Genomic DNA, 27,003 nt, shown 5'->3' with positions numbered 1-27,003 from the left:
CTAGCTCAGCTGGTTCGGGCCTCTGGGACCTCAACAGGCAGCCAAGAGAGAGGCTCCTGACAGTGACTGCTTCCCTAGCTGTCCCTCTCCAAGCACAGACCATGCCCACACCTCCCAAGGAGTGCCAGCCACTCTGAGGGCAATGTGAGGCCCAAGACGAGGTGGTGGCTAAGGGCACTGGCTTTGTGGCATCAGAGTAATCTGGGTTTGAATCCCCAGACCTTTTTTTCTGTTTTCTTTCTTTTTTTCTTTTTTTTTTTTCTTTTTTTTTTTTTTTTTTTTTTTTACTGTGCATGACTTTAGGCGATCTCTCTAAGCCTCAATTTCCTCATCTGGAGAGGGAGCATGCACTGATGTACTCCAAGGGGTTTACTGACTATTATCATTATTCTTCTTTAAAAGACTTATTTATTTATTTATTTATTTATTTATTTATTTATTTATTTATTCACGACAGACACACAGAGAGAGGCAGAGAGATAGAGAGGCGGGCAACCCTGTCCGGACTCGGATCACTCCCTGAGCCGAAGGCAGACGCTCAACCACTGAGCAACCCAGACATCCCTTTACTGACGATTAAATTATATAAAGCAAAAGAGGTCAAAGAAGACACTGGTGACCTGGTGTCTACAACGTGTTGCCTCTGGGATGGGTAGGTCACCGTCTCTGTCCGCCTGGGGAAGCTCCATCTGCAAAATGGGCTCAGTGCAGACCTCAGTCTTTTAGTAGCAAACATTACTTTGCCAACAAAACCCCCCTGCGCCGCCCAACTCTGAATGACCCTCGTTTTCAAAATGTGGGGACTGGAGGAACCGACCTGGAACCTAAAGAAATGTTATCGTCGACCAGGGAAATTAAATAAGCGAGAGGGCAGGACAAGGTGAGGTAAGGATGGGAGAAGGGAGAGGCAAGGAAGCCTCAGCTCTGCACGGAAGAGCTGCGGATCCGGGCGCAGCCAGGTGAGCCGCGTGCACCCACTGCTCCGCGGGTCTTTGCCGGAACCCCCTAAAAAGCCCCCTGCCCCCCGACACCGCTGGATCGCTCAGAAAGCAGGCGGAAGAGAAAGGGCGGGGAGAGCCGGTGAGCTCCAAGGCTGGGGGCGGGGCTCCGGAGGGGGGAGGAGCCACGGAAGAGCAAGGGGGCGTGGCCGCGCCCTGGGGGCGGAGTCAAGGGCGGGGCCTCGCGGAGTTCCACGGCTGCGCGCGCCACGTCTCCCTTAGCGAGTGCGCCGGGGAGAGGCAGAGGGAGGGAAAAGCCGAGCGGGGCGGGAACTCTGTCTTCTCGCGAGAGGTGGCGACGGCAGCAGCGGCGGCGGCGGCGGCGTGTCCGTGAGAGTAGCGTGGGGGCGGGGAGGAGAGGCGGCGGCGGCGGCGGCGGCGTCCGAGCTACGCCACACAGGGCCGGGGCGCTGGGGCCGGGGCGCAGAGCGGCGGGGTGGTGGCGGCGGCGGCGGTGAGCGGAGCGAGGCGGAGGGGGGGGTGCCATGGCGGGACAGCAGTTCCAGTACGATGACAGCGGGAACACCTTCTTCTACTTCCTCACCTCCTTCGTGGGGCTCATCGTGATCCCGGCCACCTACTACCTCTGGCCCCGGGACCAGAACGCCGGTGAGTCCTGCCGGCCGCTGCCCGCGGCCCCGCGCAGGCCCCGCCGGTGCCGGTGGGCCGCGCCGCCCCCGCCCGGCCCAGCCCCCAGCGTCGGGGTGCAGCCGCCCGCCCGGTGCAGAGGCGTCGGCGGCCCCGGGCTCCGGGCTCCGGGCTCCGCTCCGGGCTCCGCGCTCCGGGCTCCGCGCTCCCGGCTCCGCGCTCCCGGCTCCGCTCCGGGCTCCGCGCTCCGCGCTCCGCTCCGCCCCGCGTCTCATTGTCTTTTTTCAGGAGTTTCGCTTCGCCCGCTCGCACCCATTGTTCCGGGCGCCCCTTGCAGCCTCCTCCTGCCTCTTTGTCTTCCCTGCCTCGGATCGTATAGGTCATTTTTCCGTCTGGAGGGAGCGAGATGGGGATGGGGAGGATGGGGGTCGGGGAGGAAGCCGGACGTGCCCGCGGCCACTCCGAGCCCCCGAGGCTCCCTCTGCCCTCGCATCCCCGTTTAGGGCACCGTCGCGCTTGGGGCTCCCAGCGGGGCTCACCTGCCCCCCCCCCTCACCTGCCCCCCCTCACCCCACCCCCGCCCGCGGCGGCCCTTTCCCCCCTGTTGCTTTTTCCTTTGCTCACTAACACTGTGGGGTTGGGGTTGGAAGCAATGCCGTTATCCTAACCCTTTGCAAAAAAAAAAAAAAAAAGAGCCTGTTCTCTATTTCCTTCTCTTTGGAGTTTCCTGTTGATGGCGGAAAAAAAAAAAAAGTGCGAGCATGAAGGATTGAGTCTTGGAGGTAGTTCATCCTCTGCAGGTAGCCTTGCCAGGTAGCCAGCTGGTCCATCTGCTTTCAGTCCTGAATCTCCCCCCCCCCCACCCCCCCCCACGTTAAACACCTGGGATTAGAGCACCAACTAACTAACATAGATTCCTTCCCGGGGTTATTTTATGGTGCGCTGTCCTAGGATATACGGTAAGTGATCTCTCTAAAGCTGATGGAACTGCCTGCCGGGGGCCTAATAGGTTATTTTAACAGTAACTTGTAGGTTTTTTGGGGGGTATTGGCATCGATATCACAGGAGCTACGCTGTTATGCTAACTTGATTAGAGATCTTCTTTGAAGCCGGGTGGGGTGGAAGTCTAGGCTGTCCAGGTTATACACCCTTTGGGGGAGCATTGACTCAGCTGAGAGCTTGTTGCGTTTTAAGACTGACTCAAATGCCCAAATGTAAAATTCTTGAGTTACATAATGGAATTAGGTTGCATTTAAGGTAAATAACAAAGCATTCCATTTTGTAGAACGTTTGATAGTAAGTTTAAAAATGTCCAATAGGTGCAAAAATCTGCCCAGAGTTACCGGTTACCACTTATTCAGTGGACAGTTGACGAAAATCGGATTTCTGGACTGTTGTGCCTCCTTTTCCTAAGTGTGTGAATTGTCTGGGTTCTTTGGACAGGGGTCGTATATAAATGAAGAAATCCTAATACTGTCATGGTTTCCCTTATCTGCAAAGCCTCTAACCTATTATCAAAAATTCTGGTCATTTTATTTTGAGTTAAAAGTGCACTTTTCAGTATAGTGGTTTATTTTCACTTATCCCTTTGTGTGTGCAGCTGGCCGTGTGGCAGACAAAAGGGTACCAGGAGAGTAGGTAGGGTTGGTTAGAATGTGTTTTGAGAAGCTGCTGATTTCAGAAATTAGTCATTTTAATCTACACTGGATTTTTGAAGTTTGAAAGCCCTGTTTTCTTGGTGGGTTTTGTATTATAAAATTTGCCTGATAACTTTGCAGGCAAGTGATACATGAGTTCCTTCACAGCATAGAAGTGGTCTTTGGAAAAGTGGTAGGGAGTTAATAATGACTCTAAGTTAATGGCATTCAGATGTCACTTTATTTAATTCTCTTAAAACACAATGAAGTAGGTACTGTTACTGTTATCTCTGCCCTTCTGTGAAGAAGCTGGAGTTTAGACAGCTTAAGTAACTTTGTCCTTTGTGGTGGAGCCTGGTCAGCCTAGCTGCAAAGTCCTCTGTGGTCTCTGCATTGCTAGATAGAAAGGTGTTGATTTGCTCCGTCTTGACCTCTGGCTCTCTGCTTCAGGCTTGCCTTAGTCAGTAAATGTGCAGGTGTTGATGTGTGTGTTTGGCCTTGCTCACAATTGCACTGTGAAAACGAAGGTGGACGCTTAAATGCTCTTCTAATCATTTTCATGAACACTGGCGGACACCACTTGGACTCTTTTTGTGTATCTAACATAATTGAGTTGTTTCTTTAGAATTACAGTGCTTTTAAAAGGATGTTTTTATCATAAGGACTTTGTAATGAAATTCAATTTGCACTGTCTTGAATTTCAAAGAGAAATCTTAGAATTAGTAGGTTCACCTGAAGCTCTGAGAAAGAAAGTTTTTGCAGAAAAAATAATTTGGTCATTTGTATCACTAAGAGGCTACTTACAGTCTTTATTCTTCTCATTTAGAAAACTATCATTAATATAGCGTATTAATTTGGAATATTAAGTTCTTTGATTATTGGTGCTGTTTTAGATCTCAGGGGCTTGTAAAGGTAGAGACACTACTGTCTTTTTGGAATCTTAAAAATTCTGAAATTTTTGAATGGAGCATGTTTGTTTTGAATAAAGCATGTGGACCTGTAGTGATATTTTTGATTAACACAACAGGATATTTTCATATTTGATTTTGAAGCTTATTTTATTTCATTTTCCCATGAAACTGTAAGTAGGCAAATACAAAAACGTAGGCATGTGAGTTCAGAGTTCTTATGGTGGTATTGACACTCTGTAGACAAGCATGAAAAGATTTTTTTTGCCAGTAATTCTGTAGTTTTTAAAGTTCAGTTTAAGTAATCTTTGTTTAATTTTTTAAAAAAGTTGATACATGTGGGTCTTTTAGTTTCAAGGTTTAGTTCTTTCAGTGTCGCTCTTCTGGAATAATTAGACTCGAGTCCATTAGAAAGCATGGCACCATTTCACAGATGGTAAAATCTAGGGTTTGAGAAATAGAAGTAGCTTGGTTGTTGGCATATTTGATATATTAATTGAAGTTACTGTTATCCAGAACACTAATGGAATCCTTTTGCCTTGATTTTTGTCTAATATACTGGGCTAAGTGCACTTAGAATTAATACCCCTTTTAGTAGTTGAGGGGTCCTATTTATCTTACTCTCCTCCTGGCTGTTTGCAAATTGACTGAATAAGTTGACTGAATTCTTTTTCAGACCATTATGAACAAAAGCTCTGGATGAAGTAATAACAGAGGGTTTAGATTTCCTTAAAACAGTGGTTCTCAACCCTGACTTCACATTAGAATCTCTTGGGGGAGCTTTTAAAAACACTTTTAGCCACCCCCTGATATTCTGGTTTAATTGGTCCAGAGTGGGTGCTGTGTTACTGGTTTTTTCAAAGGTCCCTAGGTGACTGTAAATTGTAGCTAGCAAAGAGGAGAACTTCCTGAGAGTGGTTTTCTGCTGGAGTTGTCATTTTGGGAGATGGTCTATTTCTTTTAATATGTGCCTTAGCCTTTTTGTTTTACAAAGTTAAGAAGCACTTACTGTGGAGCAGTGCTGTAAAATTCTTAGAGTTGAAAGCCGAGTATATTTGTTATAACAATGTTATTAATAAGAGAGGTTTACAATGGTATTTAACAAGAGAAAACTGCTTGTAATTATTAGAATTTCAAATAATCAAGAGCATGCTTTTATCTGTTCCCATAGGTGAAGGCTTGTTGATCCTTTGAATTGAAATAAAATGTTATCATTACCTTTTCCGAGATTTTGTTTTAACTCCTTGACTTTTTTTTTTTAACTTGTTTGACCTTACCCTTGATCTTACTTTTTCAAAACTGCCTGGTTTTGAAACCTGCCTGGATCTGCTGCTTTACTAACAGTATGATCTTAGGCAAGTTACTTAACTTCCTTGTTTTTATTTACTCATCTGTAAAATAGACACAGTTATTTGTTTTACAGAATTAAAATGAGGATTAAATAAATAGATATACTGTACTCAGGTTTCCCCCCCATGGTTTGAAAAGATTATTGAAACTTTATTTTTTTATTTTTATTTTTAAAAAGATTTTATTTATTTATTAGAGACCGAGAGAGAGAGAGAGAGAGAAGGGAGAGAGAGAGAGAGAGAGAGGGGCAGAGACACAGGCAGAGGGAGAAGCAGGCTCCATGCAGGGAGCCTGATGTGGGACTTGATCCCGGGGCTCCAGGATCACACCCTGGGCTGAAGGTGGTGCTAAACTGCTGAGCCACTGGGTCTGCCCAGGTTATTGAAACTTTAAAAAAAAGTTACATTTCTTTATTCTTTGCTTGCCCCCTTTCAAACACTGCACAAGTGATTCAGCTCTCTGACTTGGGAATGTGAGTAGGAATCCACTTTTAGTGCTTTAGTAGTGTGTTTTGATTTTAAGTTCTAGTTTAGTCCCTATTTTGTTAGAAATTTCTGAGATTAGCCTTATTTTCTAGGTGTGATAATATGTCCTATAAGAAGTTATTATGAGAAGCAAAGCAATAAATGCATATAAACATGCTTGCAAAACCAAACACACTAGAAGTTAGAAGTTCCTTCATTTAGTAGGTATTTATAGAGCATTAACTTTGTGCTAGATGCCGCTTCTAGGCATCAGATTTTTCAGTGCATGTTCTATATACCCAGTGCAGAAAAGCAAAACCAGAACAAAAATTGCTTGTAATCCCATCATCCTAAGGTAGTGAAACATTCCCTTGTATTCACTACCTTCCTCCCCCAACCCCCCAGCTGTGGGGATGAATTTAGACCTGGTCCCACCTCTTGGTGGGGAAGGCCCTACCCTGGCCCACCCCAGCTTGAGACCGGTAATTGTGATTCTCCTCATCTTAGCTCTGCTGCTGTTCATTTGAATGTTTGCTGCCCCAAGGTGGGTAGTGCTGAAAGCACTTGTGGTAGTGCTTTGAGCTAGACTCACATATTATTCCAATCTTATTAATGAGAAGACTAAGTCATAGAGGGGGTAACCAACTTACCTAAAGCCATATAGCTTCTAGTTGGAAGATTGGGTGTTGGATTCAAGTCTGTATTTTCTTTTCTTTTTAAGTTTTTACTTATTTTCTCATGAGAGGCACAGAGAGAGAGAGGGCAGACTCCCTGCAGGGAGCCTGATTTGGGACTTGATCCCAGGACCTCAGGATCATGCCCTGAGCCAAGGCAGATGCTCAACCACTGAGCCATCTAGGCGTCCCTCAATCCTGTCTTAATGCTAGAATTTCTCTTGTTAGCCATTACTCTTATATTGCCTCCTATAATTAATATAACACATTATAGTAAGTATTAAAATGGTAAGTGGAAATTGCTGTGGGAACACATGGGAGGGAATGAATAATTCTGTTTGGGGATTTGGGTGTTTCATGCAGAGGAGGAAATTTGAGATAGGTCATAAAAGGTAAATGGGGGAAGTGTATTCCTTAGGTAGGAGAAAGTATATGCAAAGGCATGGAGATGTTCAATAAATGGTAAAGATTTAACATGCACTTAAATGTAAATCAACCATTTTAGGCTGATTTAACTTACTTTATTTTGTAAGTTCTTGGGTAAACAATGGAAGTTTCTAAGTAGTTAGTGACATGGTCAGTTTTGCCATTTTAGGAAGCTTCTATTTGATCTTGTAAGTTATTGGTAGTGTTTAAAGTAGGGTAATGACTTGATCAGTTTTGCTTTTGTGTAGAGAATGATTTGGCAGAGGAGAGTGGGAGGTGGTGGTTACGGGGTATGGGGAAAAACTAGATGGAGATGGAGTCCATTTCAGAGGTTTATTAGTCCACTGAAATGTAGGGGAATGGACAGATTAAAAAGAGAATTCTAAGACAGCTTGGACTATTTATGGAATATAAAAGTACCTTGGAGGGAATGAGCGAGTAGAGTGCAGATTTTGAATTTTCACTTATTTCTGTGTTTGCTTATTTCTCCCTCTCTCAAAAGCTGTTTGGTGATTGGCCCAGTAATAACCTACTTTTATCGGTTTTGGGATTGAGTGCAGGGAAAAGGATGGGGATGATCATTTTTATTTAACATGAAGTATTGGCCTTATCTGTTGATTTATCTAGGTTTCTAATTACAGTAGGGTTGATTATTTCAGTCTCTTGTTGTGGATTTTAACAGGAAAAAAAACTGGCTAATAATCAGCTTTGTGTATTCACAGGAATATATTTGATGAGTGTTCATATTTAATTTAGAGCATATAATCTTCCTAAGACTTTAGCTCTTGAAGGGATATTAGAGATCTGAGAAGTTTGAGTCATTTGAAAATAAAGTCATTCCCCTCTGTGTTCTATCCTGACAGAAAGGGGTATCAAACATGTAGTATATATACCCTTAAGGCTTACACAGTAGAGGAAACCAGCTGTGACCTTGGCAGTATGAATTATAGTACAACATACTAGGCTTTGTAGGTGTGGTGACAAGCATTGGATTAGTAAATGCATTGCGTACAATTGTTTTCACTTAAAGGTCATATTGCATACTTGCTTGATCTTGGAAGAATCTGAAAAACAAAAATAGGCTTATTTTCGTTTTTTCAGATGTTTGTTCCCTTAATCATACTTTTTATTCAGACTAAAGGAGTTTACAGCAAATAATCTACATTATACTTGGGCTTCCTTTTAAAGAATGTTTCCTATTACCAGACTTTATCGGTAAGAAATGTTACACCATCTCACCATCACATTGTTTCTTTGAAAAGTATTTGCATCTACTTGGAAATGATAGTGGGGATCTAGAGGTATTTTGACTAAAGGATGAGAAAGATTTAATGGGTAGAATGGTGGGGGTGGTAGTGCAAAAAAGAAATCCCATGAGCGTGGCACCTGGCTGCCCCAGTTGGTGGAACATGTGACTCTTGATCTCGGGGTCGTGAGTTTAAGCCCCACGTTGGGTGTAGAGATTACTTAAAAATAAAATCTTTAATAAAAACAAAATCATATGAGGAAAAGTACAGAGGCTGGAAAGCATGGAACGTATTCAAAGTACTGATCAGTTGAGCAGAATTAATTCAGTGAATAAGTGAGAAAAGGCCGGAAAGTTGATTTAAGTCATATGATGGAGAATCTTATATTCCTAGCTGAAGAGTTCATATGGGTTATGGTTGACAGTATGTCATTTTTGGGCATTTTAGAATGTCTTTTTTCAGTTTGTTGTATGCTAATTAATGTAATAACTTCTCTTAGAAGGAGAAAGAACAGAGACTAAGAAGCAGAGTAGAAATAATGAGGGCCTGAACAATGGTGGTGGCAATAGGAAGATAAGGGACGTACTTGAGACGGTACTGAGGAGGAATCTTTTTTTTTTCTAATTTTATGTGGAAAAGTATATATAACATAAAATGTGTAGTTTTAGCTATTCCGAATGAACAGTTCAATAAAATTAATTACATTTATGGTGTTGTGCACATTACATTTATGTGCTGTTTACATTTTTATCACCCCAAATGAACTCTGTTGAACAGTAACTCCTCATTCTTTCCTCCAGCCCCTGAAAAACTCTCAAGTCTTTGTCTCTATACATATGTCTATTCTAAATATTTCATGTAAGTGGGATTATACAACATTTATTCTTTTGTGTCTAGCTTATTTCATTTGGCATAATTTTTCAGGATTCATCTGTGTTGTATGTATTAGAACTTCATTCTTTTTATGGCTGAATAATATTCCATTGTATGGATATACTACATTTTTATTCATCTCTTGATGAACACTTGGCTTGTTTCCCCTTTTTGTCTGTTGTGAATAATGCTGTAGTGAACATATTAGTGCCATACAGGTATCTGTTTAAGTCCTTATTTTCAGTTCTTTTGGGTATATTCCTAGGAGTGGAATTGCTAGTCATGATAATTCTGTGTTTAGCTTTTTGAGGAGCTGCCAAACTGTTTGCCATAGTAGCTGCACCATTTACATTTCTACCAGCAGCATACATGGGCTCCAATTTCTGCATATCCTCTTCAACACTTATTTTTGATTTTTAAAAAATTATAACCATTGTTAATAGATGTGGTGAAGTAGTATTTCATGATGGTTTTGATTAGCGTGTCCATAGTGGCAAATGGTGTTGAGTATCATTTCATTTGTCTTTTGACCATTTGTATATCTTTTTTGGAGAAATGTCCATTCAAATCATTTGCCAAGTAATTGGGTGATGAGCACTAAGGAGGACACTTGATGAGATGAGCACTGGGTGTTATATGTTGGCAAATTGAATTTAAATAAAATATTTTTTAAAATTTGCCCATTTTTAAATTGAGTTATCTTTTTTTGTTGACTTGTAGGTGTTCTTCATATATTCTGGATATGAAACCCTTATTAGATACATGGTTTGAAAATATTTTCTTCCATTCTGTAGATTATCTTTTCACTTTCTTGATTGTGTCCTTTGATGCACAAAAGTTCTTATTTATTTTTTATTTTTTTAAAGATTTTATTTATTTATTCATGAGAGACACCGAGAGAGGCAGAGACACAGGCAGAGGGAGAAACAGGCTCCATCCAGGGAGCCCGATGTGGGACTCAATCCCGGGACTCCAGGATCATGCCCCTGAGCCAAAGGCAGACGCTTAACCGCTGAGCCACCCAGGGATCCCCAAAAGTTTTTAATTTGATGAAGTTCCAGTTTATCTTTTATTGCTTGTGTTTTTGTTGTCATATTTAAGAATCCATTGGCAAATCCAAGGTCATGAAAAGTTATCCCTATATTTTTTTATAAGAGAATTACTACGGTTTTGGTGTTGAGTTGTGCAAGTCCTTTATAGTTTGGATATTAACCCCTTGTTGGACATATCATTTGCAGATGTCTTCTCCTGGTCAGTAGGTTACCTTTCCTTTTTGTTGGTTTCTTTACTGTGCAAAAGCTTTTTATTTTGGTGTAGCCCCAATAGTTTATTTTCACTTTTGTTTTCCTTGTCCTTTATCTGTTCTTTAGTGATTATTCACTATTCCATTGTACCATTTATAACTTTAGGCAAGTTACTTAACCTCTCGGAGCCTCTGTTTTTTTTTTTTTTCCCCAAGTATGATACATATATACATATCCCCCAGGTTATTGGAAGGTGTAAGTAAGAAAGTGGATGCATTCAGCAAATACTTATTAGGCACCTACTATGTGCCAGGCATTATGTTTAGGCAGTCGAGTGTTTGGTAAACAATGTAGACGGGATCTCTTTTCTCTTGAAGCTTACGTCCTAGTGTGGGGGAGATGATTGACATAATTCATATTAAGTTCAGATTAACAATAAAATATTAGATAGTGATATATACTGTGTAGAGAAATATTCAGAGACAGTCTTCTGAAAATGTTCCTTCAAGCTGAGTGACAAAAGGAAGTCAGTCTTTCAGAGACCTGAAGCCTATTGGCTGGATGAACAGTTGTGTGTGTACAAGAGCCTTTAAGGCAATAAAGGAGTTGGGCATATTCCATGAACAGAGAAGACCAGAATGGAAGGAGTTTGCTAGAGTGAGGAGAAATCTGGGATAAAGTCAGAGAGGGAGCTGGGGTGCAGAGCAGGTAAGAAGTTCGGGTTTTATTTTAAGTTCAGTGGAAGCTATTGAAGGTTTTTAAGCAGAGAAATGACAAGATCTTGACTTACTATTCTCCTATTAATGAGAGGAAAATAGTTCTTTGGCCACCTTGCCTATATATCCTTTTACGGATAATGGCTTTCTTACTTAAAATGTTTAATGAAAAAATTTTAGTTGTATATTTAAAAAATTACATACTATAAAATATCATACAGATGGTCCTGGGTTATAATAGTTCAACTTACGATTTTTGTACTATAAAGTGTGAAATTGATATACATTCAGTGGAAACTGCTTCAAATTTTAAATTTTGGTCTTTTTCTGGGTGGGTGATATGTGGTACAGTAGTCTCATGATGCTGGGCAGCAATGGTGAACCTTGGCTCCCAGTCAGCTATGTGATCACGACGGTTAACAACGGATACACTTAAAACCATTCCATATACATATACTCCCATTCTGTTTTTTACTTTCAGTACGGTATTTAACAAATTACGTGGGTTTCCTTCTCGAGTGTAGGTGACAGATAAACTCAGGTTTCTTGAATTTTCCAATTTAGGTGATCTGTGATCATGTGCACTGGTGTAGTGGTGGTGGCAAGTAGTGTTTAGTCAGTCCTCTATCTGTCCCAAATCCAAATGGTTCTGACTTGGCCTTGAGAATGACACATTTTGGCATTCAGATTCCAGTTAAGATCATAACAGAAGCTTTAGTTTCTCTTAGTGTATTTTGAGATTAGGATGCTTTAGGCCTGAGCTATAAGTATATATCACTAATATTTTATTGTTAATATGAACTATGTCAATCATCTCCCCCACACTAGGATGAAAGCTTCAAGAGAAAAGAGATCCTGTCTACATTGTTTACCTCTGAGCTATAGGCCTAGAGCAGCAATTCCTAATTTTTCACTATCAAATTGTCATTCTCGTGCCTCTCATTTTGAAGCATTCTGGGACCCAGACTGCACTATTATACTAAAACATGTTTTACTATTTTTTCAAATTAATAAAACAAAATTGTCCCCAATAGTGAGTGAGCCATTATCATCATGGTGAGGTAATACATTCTCGACTAGCTGTAGAAAGACTTTGGGTATCTAGGAAACTGATGTATAATATCTTTTTAGACTTTTTTTTTTTTTTTTTAAAGATTTTATTTATTCATGAGAGACACAGATTGAGGCAGAGACAAAGGCAGAGGGAGAAGCAAGCTCCATGTAGGGAGCCCCATGCGGGACTCAGTCCCAGGTCTCCGAGATCACACCCTGAGCCAAAGGCAGATGCCCAACCGCTGAGCCACTCAGGCATCTCTCTTTTTAGACTTTTTGGATTATTGAATATAACCTGACTCTTGGACCCCTGAGGGATTTAGGAGTAGTTTTAGCAGTCACTGGATTTTGGGAAGAGAAGTGTGGTACTTTTTCTTTTTAAGTAAATTATGTCCTCTTTATATCATTTAGCTCTATTAATTTAAGTAATCTATATTTGAGGCATGTTCATAAATTTCTCAGGTATTATTTTCAAAATATATAGTGATATATTTATTTGCACTGAAAACTGAAGTCTTACTTCTTTTTTTTTTAGATTATTTATTTATTTATTCACAAGAGACAGAGAGAGAGGCAGAGACACAGGCAGGGGGAGAAGCAGGTTCCATGCAGGGAGCCCGATGTGGGCCTCGATCCCAGGTCTCCAGGATCACGCCCTGAGCCGAATGCGGCGCTAAACCGCTGAGGCACCCGGGCTGCCCCATACTTTCTTTGACTGATTTTGATTTATCTAAGTAATTTAACAATGAGGGCTGCCTTTGCCAATTTGGTTATATAGGGTATATTTTCTATAAATTGAATGATGCAAGGTAGTCTTCACCTTGGAGTTTTAACAAAATATACTTAAATTAGAAGGTAGAGCTACTTTGTCTAAAATTGTGTCAGGTTGGCAAAAGTGTACTTTTCATTTTTAAAAATAAGTTTTGGGATTTATGGGGTTTTTACAAGCTTATAAGTGACAGCATAGCAGATGTTTTTCTCTAATTTTAGTAATTTATCAACTTATAATATTTATCTTGTTTTAGTAACGCCAAAAAGAAGTACATCAAATTTTAACATATAAAAGCTTATAGATGTCAAACCTGAGTATGATAAACTTCCTGATGTTCTTTTACAATGTGTTAAAGCATTTGGAGGTGAAGCATCTTGATGCTTGCAATTTATAGGAAGTTAAAAAAAAAAAAGTGAGAGGGGAAAACGAAATTAGAGGAAAAGCCAGGAGTTGCAAAATGTTAACATTTGGTGAATATAGGTGAGATATATTGTCCATTGTAATATTCTTTAAACTTTTTGAAGGTTTGAAGATTTTCAAAATAAAAAGTTAGGAAAAACTTCATAGTCACAGGGAATAAAAAATTAATTTTAAGAAATGTGTGTCAGTATTATAAGAAATGGTTTGTCAGGATAAAAATATATCACATTAGGATAAAACTATGTGCGGGATGTAAAATGAAGGGTTGGCTTGTTCATGAGGTTTTGTGAATGGATGATGGTAGGTATGAAATTGCTGTGGCTTTAAAGATTTCATTGGTGTGTTTAAAAGTGATGGAGCTATTTTAAAATGTCAATTTCATGTCAAAAATGACATCTTTGTGATAAAAAATTTGAGATCCTGTATTAGAAATCTACAAGTAGATACATGATTTTTAAAAATTCTTTTGCAGTGATTAGGCAGACAGGTTTGAAGACTTCAGTTCCGGTTAACATTCTTTCGGCTCTTTTGGGTTCTAGGAATATGGTGCTAAGAGTTCACTCAGTTATACTAAACCCTGACAGATCATTCTGGCACGGACAGATGGCTGTGACTATTTTAGCAAAGACATTATATAGCTTATGAAGCACAACCATAATAACCTTCCCCCAAACCTGTACTATTTCCACAGACATAAAAACTTTTATGTTCAGCTGCCGAGAGCGATCATAATATGTTATATTGTTTTTTAAAATCACAGAATTGTTTTATGACTTTGTAATTTCCCCTTTTATACAAGTGTGGATAATTTCTTTAAAAACTGCATCATAAGTTAATGGTATTACTTAACATAAGTTTTACTAGGCATGACACTAGTCATTCTCTAAACTAGAAGTTTAAAAATGAACTTTTGTTTTAATTCTAAGATTCTTCTAAAACCCTGCCTGGAAGGACTTTACTTGTGATATTTACTTTGACTTTGAGGTCATTGATGTAGAGATTTGGAATGTGTGCTCGAATATTTAGTTGTGCAGGAAATCTAAATGCCAGTGTGTTACTGTGTAAACCATAGCTTGTAGTACTGATTGACTTCAGTATTATACTAAAAAGTTAAGATTTGAGTTTTGGATCGGAAGAGTGAGGCACAGAATGTACGCATACACATTGTGCAAAATTACAGGGCTGAAAACCATGTGTACATTTTTTTGTTCAGAAACATTGGGAGAATATCATTCCTTTGAATAGGTCAAGCCATCTGGTTAATAGAAACCTCAGCATTATTCTTATAACCTTTTTAAAATTTCCCCTTGATTTTATAGTTGAAAATGGGAGACTGTGGAGGCTTAATTTAATGAAATATAGATTAAAAAATCACCAGTGATATTTTCAAAAGTGTCCATAATTTATCCAGGAAAATAAAAAAGTTAACATTACTGTCATTTCATTCTCAGACTCTTTACATTTTGTCACTTGTCTCAGTGAAGTTCTTTATAGCAGAAATTCAGTTTAGAATCACACATGACATTTAGTTGACGTTTCTTTAATCTTCTTTAGTCTGGAACACATCGTCAGCTTTTTGACTTGGAAGATTACAGGCCAATTGTTTTGGGAATGAACCTGAATTTGGGTTGTTTGGTGTTTTCTCATGATTAGATTGATGTTATATATCTTAGGCAGAAATTTTATGAAACTGATGTTGTGTGTTTCATTGCATTCTGTCAGATGGTATATGATTGCATTTTGTCCCATTGCTATTGATGTTCACTGATCACCTGATTAAGATAATGTCTGCCAGGCTTTCTGTATTAGTTTCCTATTGTTGATGTAACAAATTACCACAACCTTAATGGCTTATTACAACACAAATTTATTCTCTTACAGTTCAGGGGGGTGGAAGTCCAAAATCCGTTTCACTGGCTAATCATGGTGTTTGGTAGAGCTGGTTCTGCCTGGAGGCTATGGAGTTGAGTCTGTTTTCTTGCCTTTTCCCAGCTTCTAGAGACAGCATGTGTTCCTTGGCTTATGACTCCTCCCTCCATCTTCAGAGGACATCACTCCAGCATCTCCCATTGTCATATCATCTTCTTTGTCTTTGGTCCTCCTGCCTCCTCTTTATAAGGACCCCTGTGATTATATTATGCTCATCCAGATAACAGGATACATCTCCCCATCTCATCTTAATTTTGTTGGATCTGTGAAGTCTTTTCTGTTAAAAGACTATTTCTGTAAAATAACGCATTCACCATTTCTGGGTATTAGGATGTGGACATCTTGGGTGGCAGTTGTTCAGCCTACCATACTTCCCCACTGTAAAATCATTCTTTTCCCTTTTGTAATAGTCTGTGGAGAGATACTTGGATCCCTTGTTCTTGTTAGAGGAGAATGGTATTTAGAACCTAGAAACTAGCAGTTAAAGTGCAATGTTCTCACTGCTATTGATCTCATTCACTGCTCCTAGGCTCACTTAATAGTGCTAGTGAATACATATGTATAGAATACATCTGTATTTCTCTATGAAAATCTATTAGTCCCTATAGATATCTTTAATTCCAATTCAGTACCATAGGATTCATTCTTTTTATTTTTTTCATGTATCTCCCTTCTCTGACAGTGAAAAACTGATTCCAGTTATCTGTTATGTATGTTAACTTATTTGATCAGTTCCCCTGCATATTGCCAGTCTTCTTTTCTGTCACCACTCCTTCCTGTATATGGATCTGTCTTCATCACACCTGGTTCTGATATCTCCTGCCACATACCTCTCCTGTGTGGATGCTTTCCTCAAAGCATGGTGGTTAACAGGGTAGTTGGACATCTTACATGGTAGCTTTGGAACATTCTGTTGTATGCAATGTATGTTCTCTTATCTAAAATCTCATTTAAGTAGTGTGGTTTTGTAGTTTTTTAGTATTGTGAAAAAATTTCTATTTAGTATTAGCCAGCTGGAGTCAGTTTAGGTGATTTCAGTTTTTTGGCAACAACAAAAGCATTATAGTCAGGAGCCAGTGGACCATATATATGCCTTCTCCATCAGGCCTGATCGAGGTGTTGACCTTTGGCTCTTGTCAGTGTCATAGAGCTTCTTCATAATCAGTTTGATCTGGTGCTTCTTGGCCTTGACATCCTTAGTGAACACAACAATTATTGTTGTCTTCTATCTTCTTCATGGCTGACTCATTGCTCGGGGAGCTTGATGATGGCATAGTGATCAAGCTTGTTGCTCTTCCAAGGAAAATATTTGGGCTGCCTTTGGAGTGTCTTGGGCCACCAGAAGGTGGGTGGCATGCAGATATTCTTTTTTTTTTTGTAGCTGAGGTTGCTTTTTAGTACTGCCTTCTTGGCGTTCAGGCCTTTGTTTAGGCTTCAGCTTTAGGGGGAGGGGCTTTTTCTTTGCTTTTGCATGCCATCTTTGTAAAAAGGTACATTTTTATTTTAAAACATTTTTTTTAACTTGGGAGTGTTACTCAAGTGATAGTAATGAGTTTAGTAAAACGATACATGATATTTTGGCTTGGTTTAATTCCTTTTTAATCGAGTTACACATTTTTCCTGGTGAGTAAAATAATGCCTTTTCTCATTCCTATATGAACCTATTTTAACATCTCACGGGTTTGGGTGGTTTTTCTAACTTAACATAATTATTTACATAATTGAATAATACTATTTCTTTTTTTTTTTTTAATAATGCTATTTCTGCTTAGCTTCCTTTACTAAGCTGCATGTTTCACTTGTTTTATACTTTTGTACCTTCTATAGCAGAAGGGAAAAGAAGAGAGAATTTCTGAGAAATTACTGATTATGTGACTAAATATTTTGGGTTCAAGTCAGTTTTTTGTGTTTTTCAGTTAGAAGTTATTTAAGTCTCACATGAAAAATGATTGCCTGGTAGTTGAACAAAATTTTCCAGGTAGATCATTTGTTCTGAGTGACAGAAAAATTAACCTATAATGTGAATTTTTCTTAAAGGTTATTTGATTAGGTAGTCTTTTATGTTCCAGTAAAATTTTAGCATAATAATAATGGTTAGTATAGTATTAACTGGTTTTGCCTTCACTGTGAAAAATGCTTTAACTTAACACCTTATTTATTTATTTTTTTGACAGAGCAAATTCGATTAAAGAATATCAGAAAAGTATATGGAAGATGTATGTGGTATCGTTTACGGTTATTAAAACCCCAGCCAAATATAATTCCTACAGTAAAGTAAGTAATTGGTTTCAGTAAAAAAGTACTTAGTGCTTATTCTTTGCTAGGTAACAAAAATATGGATATAATGATGAATAAAACATATGTTTAAAGAAATTGTAGTCTTAGTAGGGATAAAATGTGAATTTGGGAGTTTTATAAACAGTGATTTAGAAGTTCAGAGGAGAGAAATGTACTTCTGACGTGGGAGGAAAGGGAAGTCAAATCTTGAAGGAAGAACTTGTGCATCTTGTCAGGATTAGAATTCTGCCTTAGACTATGGGGAAATGTTTAAAAGATTATGAAAAGTAGGGAGGTGACATAATCAAGTTTGCATTTCATAGTGATAATTAAAGTTTATTGAGTACATACTATGTGCCAGATGCTGTGCTTAGGGGCTTATATGTTGTTATCTCATAACTTTATTATTATCTCAAAGTAGATATTTTTGCTATTTTTTTTTTCAAATAAAAAAATTAAGAGTAAGATGAAGTAACTTGACTGTGGTCCTGAAGTTGGAAGTGTTTGAGTGGGGACCTAGTCACCCTTTATTTTGGCAGGCCAATCTGATTAAACAAACCATTAGCCTGTTAAATTAGAGTAGGCCTGTTTGATTTTGTGAGGTTCTGGGGTAAGCTTTAGAGCCTAGGCTTTGGGCCTTCACCCCAAGTCATCAATTTTGAGATAATAGATTAATCTGATAGGTAAAAAAGTTGCCATTGGAGGATTGTATCTTGTGAATTACTTATATCTGTCTATCCAGTAGATAAGAGGAGGAACTAGCAAAGGAAATTAGCAAAAGTAGAACCATTTATTTTTTAATTATGGTTTAAATGATGATGATAGTTTTCAGCATATCTGTGTAACTTCAAGGAGTTTAAATAGTTTTTCTTTGTAAGGTTTTACTTTGCCTGGTTTAGTTTCTTTGCAAAGGGTGGGAATTATTAGCTTTCATGTTAAGAGTTCTTCATTGATGTGAAACTAAAAGGCAGAATTAGTGTTTACAGCAGTAGTTTTATGTTCACAGTTTATTCTTTGCTTTTCATTTTATTTTATTTTTTTATTTTTTTGCTTTTCATTTTAAATTATAAGTTTTATGAGGTAGCAAGACAAATATTTTTGGCCTCCCAATCTCTTCCTTTTTCAGTTTTGGTCAGTAATTTGTGGGTATCCGAACCTCAGTTTTCAAGGAAAAAACCCAACTCTGTGAAGGTCTCTTCAGTGATTAGTAAACTCATTTACTTAAATGGAAGCACAGAGTAAGGGATGTTTATAAATAAGGAAGAATTAAGAGGATAACTAGGAATAATTTAGATAAGAAACATCAAAACCTTTGTGCTACTTAATTAACCTTAAAGCATTGTTTTGTAATTAAGCAGTCATTATGTAATGCTTTAATTTCTGGAAGTTGCTTCCAAAATGACCTTTAATATATGCCTAGAGTAAAAACACAAGACTTCACAAGTTGATCACTGATGCTGTATGTAGGGAAAAATGCTTATCTTTTCACAGGACCTAAATATGTTTTTAAAAAATTGGGTATAAATCATGATGATGAAATCCATTATGTTTTCACCTTTGCTTTGGCTTTCAGGAAATTAAAGCATGGTTGTATTGGTTGTTACAGTTGTCATCAGTCTCCAGGGTTTTCTTAAGAACTTCTTTCTTCATTCTTGGGCTCAGGGAGCCAGGTGCAACATGTAAAGTCTCTATCATGGGGTATAACATATCCTAGGTGTTTTGATTCCTCTTCTACTCATGATTGCTTTTAAATCTTGATTTAGTGATTTTCAGTTTTACTTTTATCTTTGTTTTCTGAGCTTTTTTAGCCTTTTGGGGCATTGGCAAAACAAAATGTGGAATTGTTAACTTGTAGATTTTCAAGTGTTCTGTAGCATATCAAGGGTATAGCAAGCTTTGGCTTTGAATTAAAAATTACTATGTAAATTATTTTCATTATTCAATAAGTAGTTATTGTGTGCCTGTTATTTATGTGTCAGGTATTATATCAGGAACTGATACATTGTAATTAACAAATAGATGTGGTTCAGCAACTTGACAGTTGTGGGAGAAAGGGGTGGAGTAAACAAGTAGTGATAATAGAGTTTAGTTTAGTAAGGGCTGTGAGGGGGTGCCATGACAGAGCAGAGGAAGGGTGCTAAACTCTGGCCTGAGATTCAGGGCTTCCCACTCAGGGTTGAAATTTGGGTAAGAAATACTAAGAACAGCTAAGAGGAATTATTTACTATCTGTGAGGTGCCTTCTAGGTGCTTTCCATACCTTTATCTCATTTAATTCTCAAACCCACTGTAAAAATTGGAAACTCTGAGTATTAAAGGACAAAGCAACATCCCAAGATAAGTGTTGTGAAGCTGGGATTTGACCTCAAGTAGTTTTGTTCCAGAGCCTGTGTTCTTTAATTACCTTTCCCTAGATAGCTAGGTAAAAGTGGGAGTTTTCCAGGTAGGGCATCCTTTTCCTCTTTGGGGATATAGGTAGTGTGGAAAGCAGTTTACAGTATTAGGTACTTAATTAGGATTAGAACATTATTTTGGTCAGATAGAAAGAAATTTACATCTGAATGCCACTTGTGTATAAGCTACTCTGGGGTTAGTCAAAGCTTCTAAGATCCTGTCCAAGTGCTCAAGGAGCTTGCAGTGAATTAGAGGAGAAAGATCATGGTTTTTGCTTCTTTGTGATTGTAACCCTGGTTTACCCATTGATCACCTTGACAAGGGTAAGGATTGCTTTGAAGTGAGTCTTGAAGGATGAATAGAGCTTAGATAGGCAGATCTGGGGAATGGGAATTCTAGGTAGAAAGATTCAAGAGCAAAAGCATGATGGTGGGAACTTGGGAGATGGAGATTTTTTTTTTTTAAATGGATGATAAAGGTCAGTAGTTGAGTTGGAACTTGATCCGAGAAGTTCATTCCAAATAAACATATATAAGGTGGGTTTCTACCAAATTAGCTTAATTAAACGTGGAACATTTTCTATCTTTGAAAATAGGTCACTCTCATTTTGTTTGGTTAGGCATTGTGTGATTCATTTCATGCGTTTGGCAGTTCCTGTTTAGCATAACAAATTGTGATATAAAGAGTATAAAAAATAAAAATTACTCAATTCCATCATTTAAAGATAGCCACTATTAAGATGATTTATCTTCTATATTTTTAATAAACTTTTATTTTTTAAAAATAGCATTATATTATACATATACCTTTGAAAGCTGTTTTTCTTGCTTTAACAATACAAGGTAGATAGTCTTCCACAGCAAATACTGTTTTTATTGGCTAGATGGCATTTTACTTCATTAATATACCATTAATTTATTTGTCTACTACTCTGTTGATGGACATCTCTAATATACCATTAATTTATTTGTCTACTACTCTGTTGATGGACATCTCTGTGTGTGTTTTCTGTTATTTGTATCTGTAATCAGATTTTTATATTTTATATGCTTTTTAAATTTTACTTTTTATTATTTTAAAAAATATTTAAATACAGTTTGCCAACATATAGTATGATACCCAGTGCTCATCTCAAGAGCCCTCCTTATATTTTATATGCTTAATTCTAGTTTATTTCTAAGTTTCTTGAAATGGATAAAAGGGTGTACTTCACCCTTTTAAGGCCCCTGCAGGGCCCCCGCAGAGGAAGGATCCAGCTCCTGTACATATATTTTATTGCATGCACTGTGACCTTGGGGGGAGATCAGAAGGTGGACGACACCCCCGCAACTCCCTGCGATCTGGCTGGCTTGGATCTCGTTTTTAACCCCTTCCTGCCCCGCCTGCCCTATAGATATGGCCTGTGTGCTGCTCCCCCGGCCCCAGTGCACCGTCTGCCCTGTGAACTCCCCCCACCGGGCCCCTCTTACCCCAAGCGTGTCTGCTCCCCTCGTTCTGTAGCGTTTGTACATAATAAAACAATGAAGTGGAGACAGCCCCAGGCTCACGTGGAATCCGGGAAAGGGGACTCAAGCATACAGACTCCTCTGTAGATCTGTTCTTTCTGGGCCCCCACATGACACGGGTGGGCGCCGCGGTCAAAGCGGCAGTCTGCGCTCTGGGGGCTCAGCCATCTGAGACCCAGGACCCGTCTCCCTGCCTGTGGAGCTTCCCGACACCACTCAGCCTGCCTAGGCCTTGACCTGGGCTGATCTGCGCCTTCTCAGCTCTAGCGTTTTGCCTCCGCCTAGAGGCAAAGCTCCCCTGGGGGCAACCGCTCCGCCAGGTTCACCGCCCAATCTTCAAAAAAAAAAAAAAAAAAAAAAGGGTGTACTTCTGCAGGGTTTTTGATACTTTATTGCCAGATCATCCTTCAGAGTGTAGTTTCTTTTTTCTTTAGCCTCTCCAACACTGGTAATATCAGTCTTTTAAATATTTTTACTAAACAACATATTGGAAAGAAATTAAGTTTTTTTTTTCAAACTATATATTCCTTTATATCCCATTTTTATCCTATTATGTACATCTTCTTATATCTGTATTGGCTAGTTATTTGGCTGTGTCTTGGTTTATTTAGTCTCCTATAAATGGTTTGTTTAATTAGTTCCATATAAATGGACATTTAATTTGTTCCCAAAGTTTAATTGTTATAAACAAGACTATTCATTCATCATTGCACAATTGACCCATTATTTTTTGCAGTTTATCTTACTAAAAGTCTAATTGCTAGGTTAAGAGCAGCTTTTTTTTTTTTTTACATTAAATGGTTTATTAAATACTTAGTATTAACATGTTTTGATCAAATTAAAACCATTAGTTAATAAGTTACATTAAGTTCTATACATAAAATTCTGTAAATAGTTATTGAGGGAATATTACATGCAAGATCTAGATGCGCACTATAGATTCTAGGGAATTCAAAGGTAAAAAGGGCACTGTTCAAGAGATTGTAGAATGGAGTCAGTATCAGTGATGTAAAACACTTTAGATTGTTTTATTGTCTTGATCTGCCATAATGTCTGCATAGACTCTTAAAGGAATACTACATAGATGTATTTATTTATATTTCACTTATGTTTTTCCTAAACAGGAAAATAGTTCTGCTTGCAGGATGGGCATTGTTCTTATTTCTTGCATACAAAGTTTCCAAAACAGACCGAGAATACCAAGAATACAATCCTTATGAAGTATTAAATTTGGATCCTGTAAGTAGTATTTTTACATAATGTGCAGTAGTTTATTGACTGTATGAAGACACTATATAAGTCCATATCCAAAAAAATTGGGTTGTGCATAAAGAAATCAGACTTTGGGTATGTATCTTATCCATTATTATTCTAATATATACATGTTTTTTAAGCTACAGATGTTAATTTCCATCCTTATAAGGCTTACTTTGAAATTGCAAAATATAAGAATATTTGAAGATGAGATAAGAAATTAATGTATTTTTTATTTTATTTATTTTTAGGAAGTATATTTTTTAAAGATTTTTATAAGATTGGTTTAATGCAAAGTTAAAACCAGGAGGATCATGTATTTTGGGTGGTAAAAATCTCATGATCATGTGTTAATTAACACTAAAGCAGTGTGTTAAGTCTTTATGTCTTATAAAGAACTTCATTGTTTCATTGTTAATGGAAATTCAGATTAACTTTGGATAGACTCCTTAGGTGATCTCTTAATTGAACTTGATTGATGAATCCCAGTAGAAAATCTGTCTTTTAGATATATCATTGGAAAGTTAGAATTGAAATGAGTGCTAGAGATCATCTAGCTTTTTTTGCCAATGGAGAAAACAAGGCCTGGAAAATTTTTGTCTTGTCTAGAGTCCCATAACTTCTTATTAGCCAAGCTGAATCTAGTGCTCTTTCCATTTTTTTCCCGAACCACTTTGTTTACTTCTAGTATTTGCTCAGTAGGTGGCTTTATCCAGATATTAATATAATACAAATACAAACCATGTTTTCTAGTTTTATGTTTTGTAGAAGCAAAATTTGCATATCTGATTTTTCTTATTGTGATGGTGATAATCATCAAAGAGTTTTTTTAAGATTAAAATATTTAGGGACAATTTAATGCCATAAAAATATGAAAAATTTATTGATAGAAATTGAGTCTAATTAGGAAAAGCTAAGATAAACTTATGTGTTTAAAATTAAAATACTGATAAACAAATGAAACCAGATGTTCTTCAGATTATTTCTTAGAAAGGAAGTTAACCTTTGATTTGAGAGTTTCTTCAGACTTAATTTACTGTGATAGTTCTTTGATATTTAAATGTTACTATCCTTTTATTTTATTTTATTTCAGTATGGCATTGTGTGGTTTTCATTCTTAAATTATTGGTGCCTACTGAATCACATGACTCCTAGTAGGTGCTCAATAAAATAAATATATTGGACAAAATAAGTATATTTTTATTTAAAAGATACATGGGCTGAAATTTATGGGACAAACATACAGGATGAAAGCATTTTCTCTTTTTGAAAATATTGAGTAGTTTTTTTTTTTTTTTTAAGATTTTTGTTTATTTATTTATGAGAGATACAGAGAGAGAGGCAGACACAGGCAGAGGGAGAAGCAGGCTCCATGCAGAGCCCAATGTGGGACTGGATCCCAAGACTCCGAGATCATGCCCTGAGCCAAAGGCAGATGCTCAAGCACTGAGCCACCCAGGCATCTCATGAATAGTTTATATTTAAAGTTCAAAATGGGATGAATTATGGTTTTACAGCATTGTGCATATTTTTATTAAAACAAAGCTTTCCTTTTAGGGGGCAACAGTAGCAGAAATTAAGAAACAATATCGTTTGCTGTCACTTAAATATCATCCAGATAAAGGAGGTGATGAAGTTATGTTCATGAGGATAGCAAAAGCTTATGCAGCGTAAGTATCATAGAACCCATTACACATTTTTAGGAGTGGTAAAGATAGTTTTTTATTTGAATGAAATAGTTGTTATACACTTTTAAATGCTGACCTCATGTGTTGAGTCTATTACTTATGGAACTACCCTGACAACCCTAAAGTGCTAATTTAACTAAACTTGAATTTTAAGTAACTTAGAGTAGTACTTTTGCCCATGAAGTTTGTTAAATTAAGTAGTAGGTAATACATTAATGGAGTTATTTTCCAAGCATGCTGATTAGAAGAGGATACACTTAACACCTTGTTTTCATTTCTAGGCTTTTATTAGGCTAGATCTACTTCTCTTGTTTTGGAAATGTAGCTTGTCTCATTAAGCTATCTAAAGACTAATTTAATTTTGGAGAAACAGGATAGAGTATATAAAATTGGAAGTAGTTTTTCCTTCTTGAGTGTTAATATTACAAGAGATAAAAGTTAGCTGGATTCTTCAGGACTGATAGGCATATCCCCATATAGCTCTTATGTTAAATTAAAGAGTAAAATACAGACAAGATGTCTGTTTTTAGGACTCCGTGATGTATAATTTTGTAAGCTAGTTTTAAAAATGGAAGTAAATGATAGGATACTCAGATATAATAGCAAACTGTGAAAGTGGTGTATGAATTACAGAAGTTTGGGAAATACTCATTTTGTGCTTAATAAAAGTATATATTGACTGTGCCTCCTCTCCCTTCTTTTTTTGAGTCGCTTGTTATGTATGTGAATAGGATTCTGCGATAAAGCAGTGCCTTCAGGAGCTTCCTGAAGTGTGTACTACGTTTTCTTTTCTGTATAGCAGATATCCTCCAGATTGCTGTCTTTCAGTTGATGTCTCCTCTCTTTTTCATTGTGTCTCCTCCAAGCATTTATTCTCATTGCCCAAGTGTTTCAATGCCTTAATTGCTGTCTTCAGGTAATTTAAAAAGAACTGAAGATACTCAGGAAAATCAGATAGCTAAGACTATTTAATTAGTAATTTTAATTTTAGTGCTTTTGGTACAGTTATTTTTTTCCTCCTCAGTTTTCAAGTATTGTAACATTTTTAAGTTGATGATTTTGTTCTCAGGTTACTGGAAATCTGACTCTTTATGATGTATGGTCACTATTCTAAAAAGTACAGAAGAATAATATCTGGCCTTTGGTTTTAACTCAGTTACATGATCAAGCTGTAGAATATTTTATAAGTAAAATGTCTTAAATAGTTGATGGTCCATTAGGCAAATGAAGAAATAAAATGACTGTGGGACCCAGAACTTCAAGATCTTATAACTTGTGGAAGTATAAATGAGTTAGATAAAGGTACATTTTACTAAATATAAGTTCTGAGTGATTGAAGTCCCAATTTTATGCATAGCTCTAACAGCCTAAGTATAACTCAAGCAGCTTTTGAAATGCATTTATAGGCTTTGAACTGAATTCTAAAATTTTTTATTTTTTATTATTTTTTAAAGGTTTTATTTATTTATTCATGAGAGACACAGAAAGAGAGAGGCAGAGACAGGCAGAGGGAAGAGCAGGCTCCATGCAGGGAGCCTGATGTGGGACTCGATCCCGGGACTCCAGGATCATGCCCTGGGCCAAAGGCAGGCACTAAACCACTGAGCCACCCAGGGATCCCTGAATTCCAAAATTTTTTAGAATTCGCTTTGGCTGTTCAGGATAGTTTTCTCTTCCCTTATTTGTCCATTATAATAATAAGCTGGGTCATTCCTATTTCTTCATACCAGTTTCTAGCTTAAAGGAAAGAAGTCTGGTTATTTTAGAGGAGTTAGACCAGCTATTGAATTTTCTGGTTCATAGTTTCTGGCTTCTCTTTTGGATGTAGTTGGGATTTGGCTTTCATGTGTAAAACCTATGTTTAACTTACTTTATAACAAGTGAACACCGTAGATGTTACTTTAAAGCTACTTTTTTTTTTTTTTTAAATAAAAAGCCTGTGTTTTCATGTGTTCCTATACATAAATATGTAACTTAGCTTTATATAGTCAACTCAGGGTCAGTCACCTATAATTTAATGAATTATTATCTAGGTTAGGATATAAAATCTGGGGCCCCTGAAACTGTACACAGAATCTATATGTATTTTTAACTGTGCATTTTTCCAGGGCAGAAGGGTTACAGATTTTATTGGATTTGTGATAGGATCTATGACACAACCTCCCACTTGCAAAGTTAAGGGATATAATCATGTTTAGGAAACTTTAGACTCATTGAATTTTTAAAAATTATGTTAATATCATTGGTCTTTTTAAGCTTATATATATATATATATACACATATATATAAGCTTATTATATATGAGTTATACCAAAATTACACAACTTTTAAGTACTTTAAGTCTTAGTAATGGTATTATACTGAAGCACTAATAAGTAGCCAAAATTATTTGTTTTCTTACACTTTTAAAAAGTTGATAAAATTCCTTTAATTTGAGTATGGCGCATGGTGCCTGTCACACACCAATTGTACAAGTCAGCTTAATGAATTAATGGAATGGTAATCAGCTGTGTTTGCAGTTTGAAAAAATTGAGTGCTTCTGTGATGTGAGCTATGCTTTTTTTCGCAAAATCTGAGGGCATTGTAT

The 27,003-nt window shown here is 37.6% G+C and overlaps 1 protein-coding gene across 1 annotated transcript in view; it reads left to right on the top strand.

The window, feature by feature from the left end:
• The first annotated feature begins 1,283 nt into the window (after window positions 1–1,283).
• Window positions 1,284–27,003, top strand: part of SEC63 (SEC63 homolog, protein translocation regulator) — a 77,143-nt gene continuing 51,423 nt past the window's right edge. Inside the window, exons 1-4 of the mRNA XM_072738297.1 lie at window positions 1,284–1,607; window positions 17,474–17,573; window positions 22,599–22,713; window positions 24,286–24,398. Of these exons, the coding sequence (XP_072594398.1) occupies window positions 1,484–1,607; window positions 17,474–17,573; window positions 22,599–22,713; window positions 24,286–24,398 (452 nt within the window). The 5' untranslated portion in view covers window positions 1,284–1,483. The remainder of the gene's footprint in view (window positions 1,608–17,473; window positions 17,574–22,598; window positions 22,714–24,285; window positions 24,399–27,003) is intronic.

Source organism: Vulpes vulpes, chromosome 1 (genome assembly GCF_048418805.1).
Source record: "Vulpes vulpes isolate BD-2025 chromosome 1, VulVul3, whole genome shotgun sequence".
NCBI lineage: Eukaryota > Metazoa > Chordata > Mammalia > Carnivora > Canidae > Vulpes > Vulpes vulpes.
Note: the sequence above shows the minus strand (reverse complement) of the source record. Positions and strands in the feature narration are given on the sequence as shown.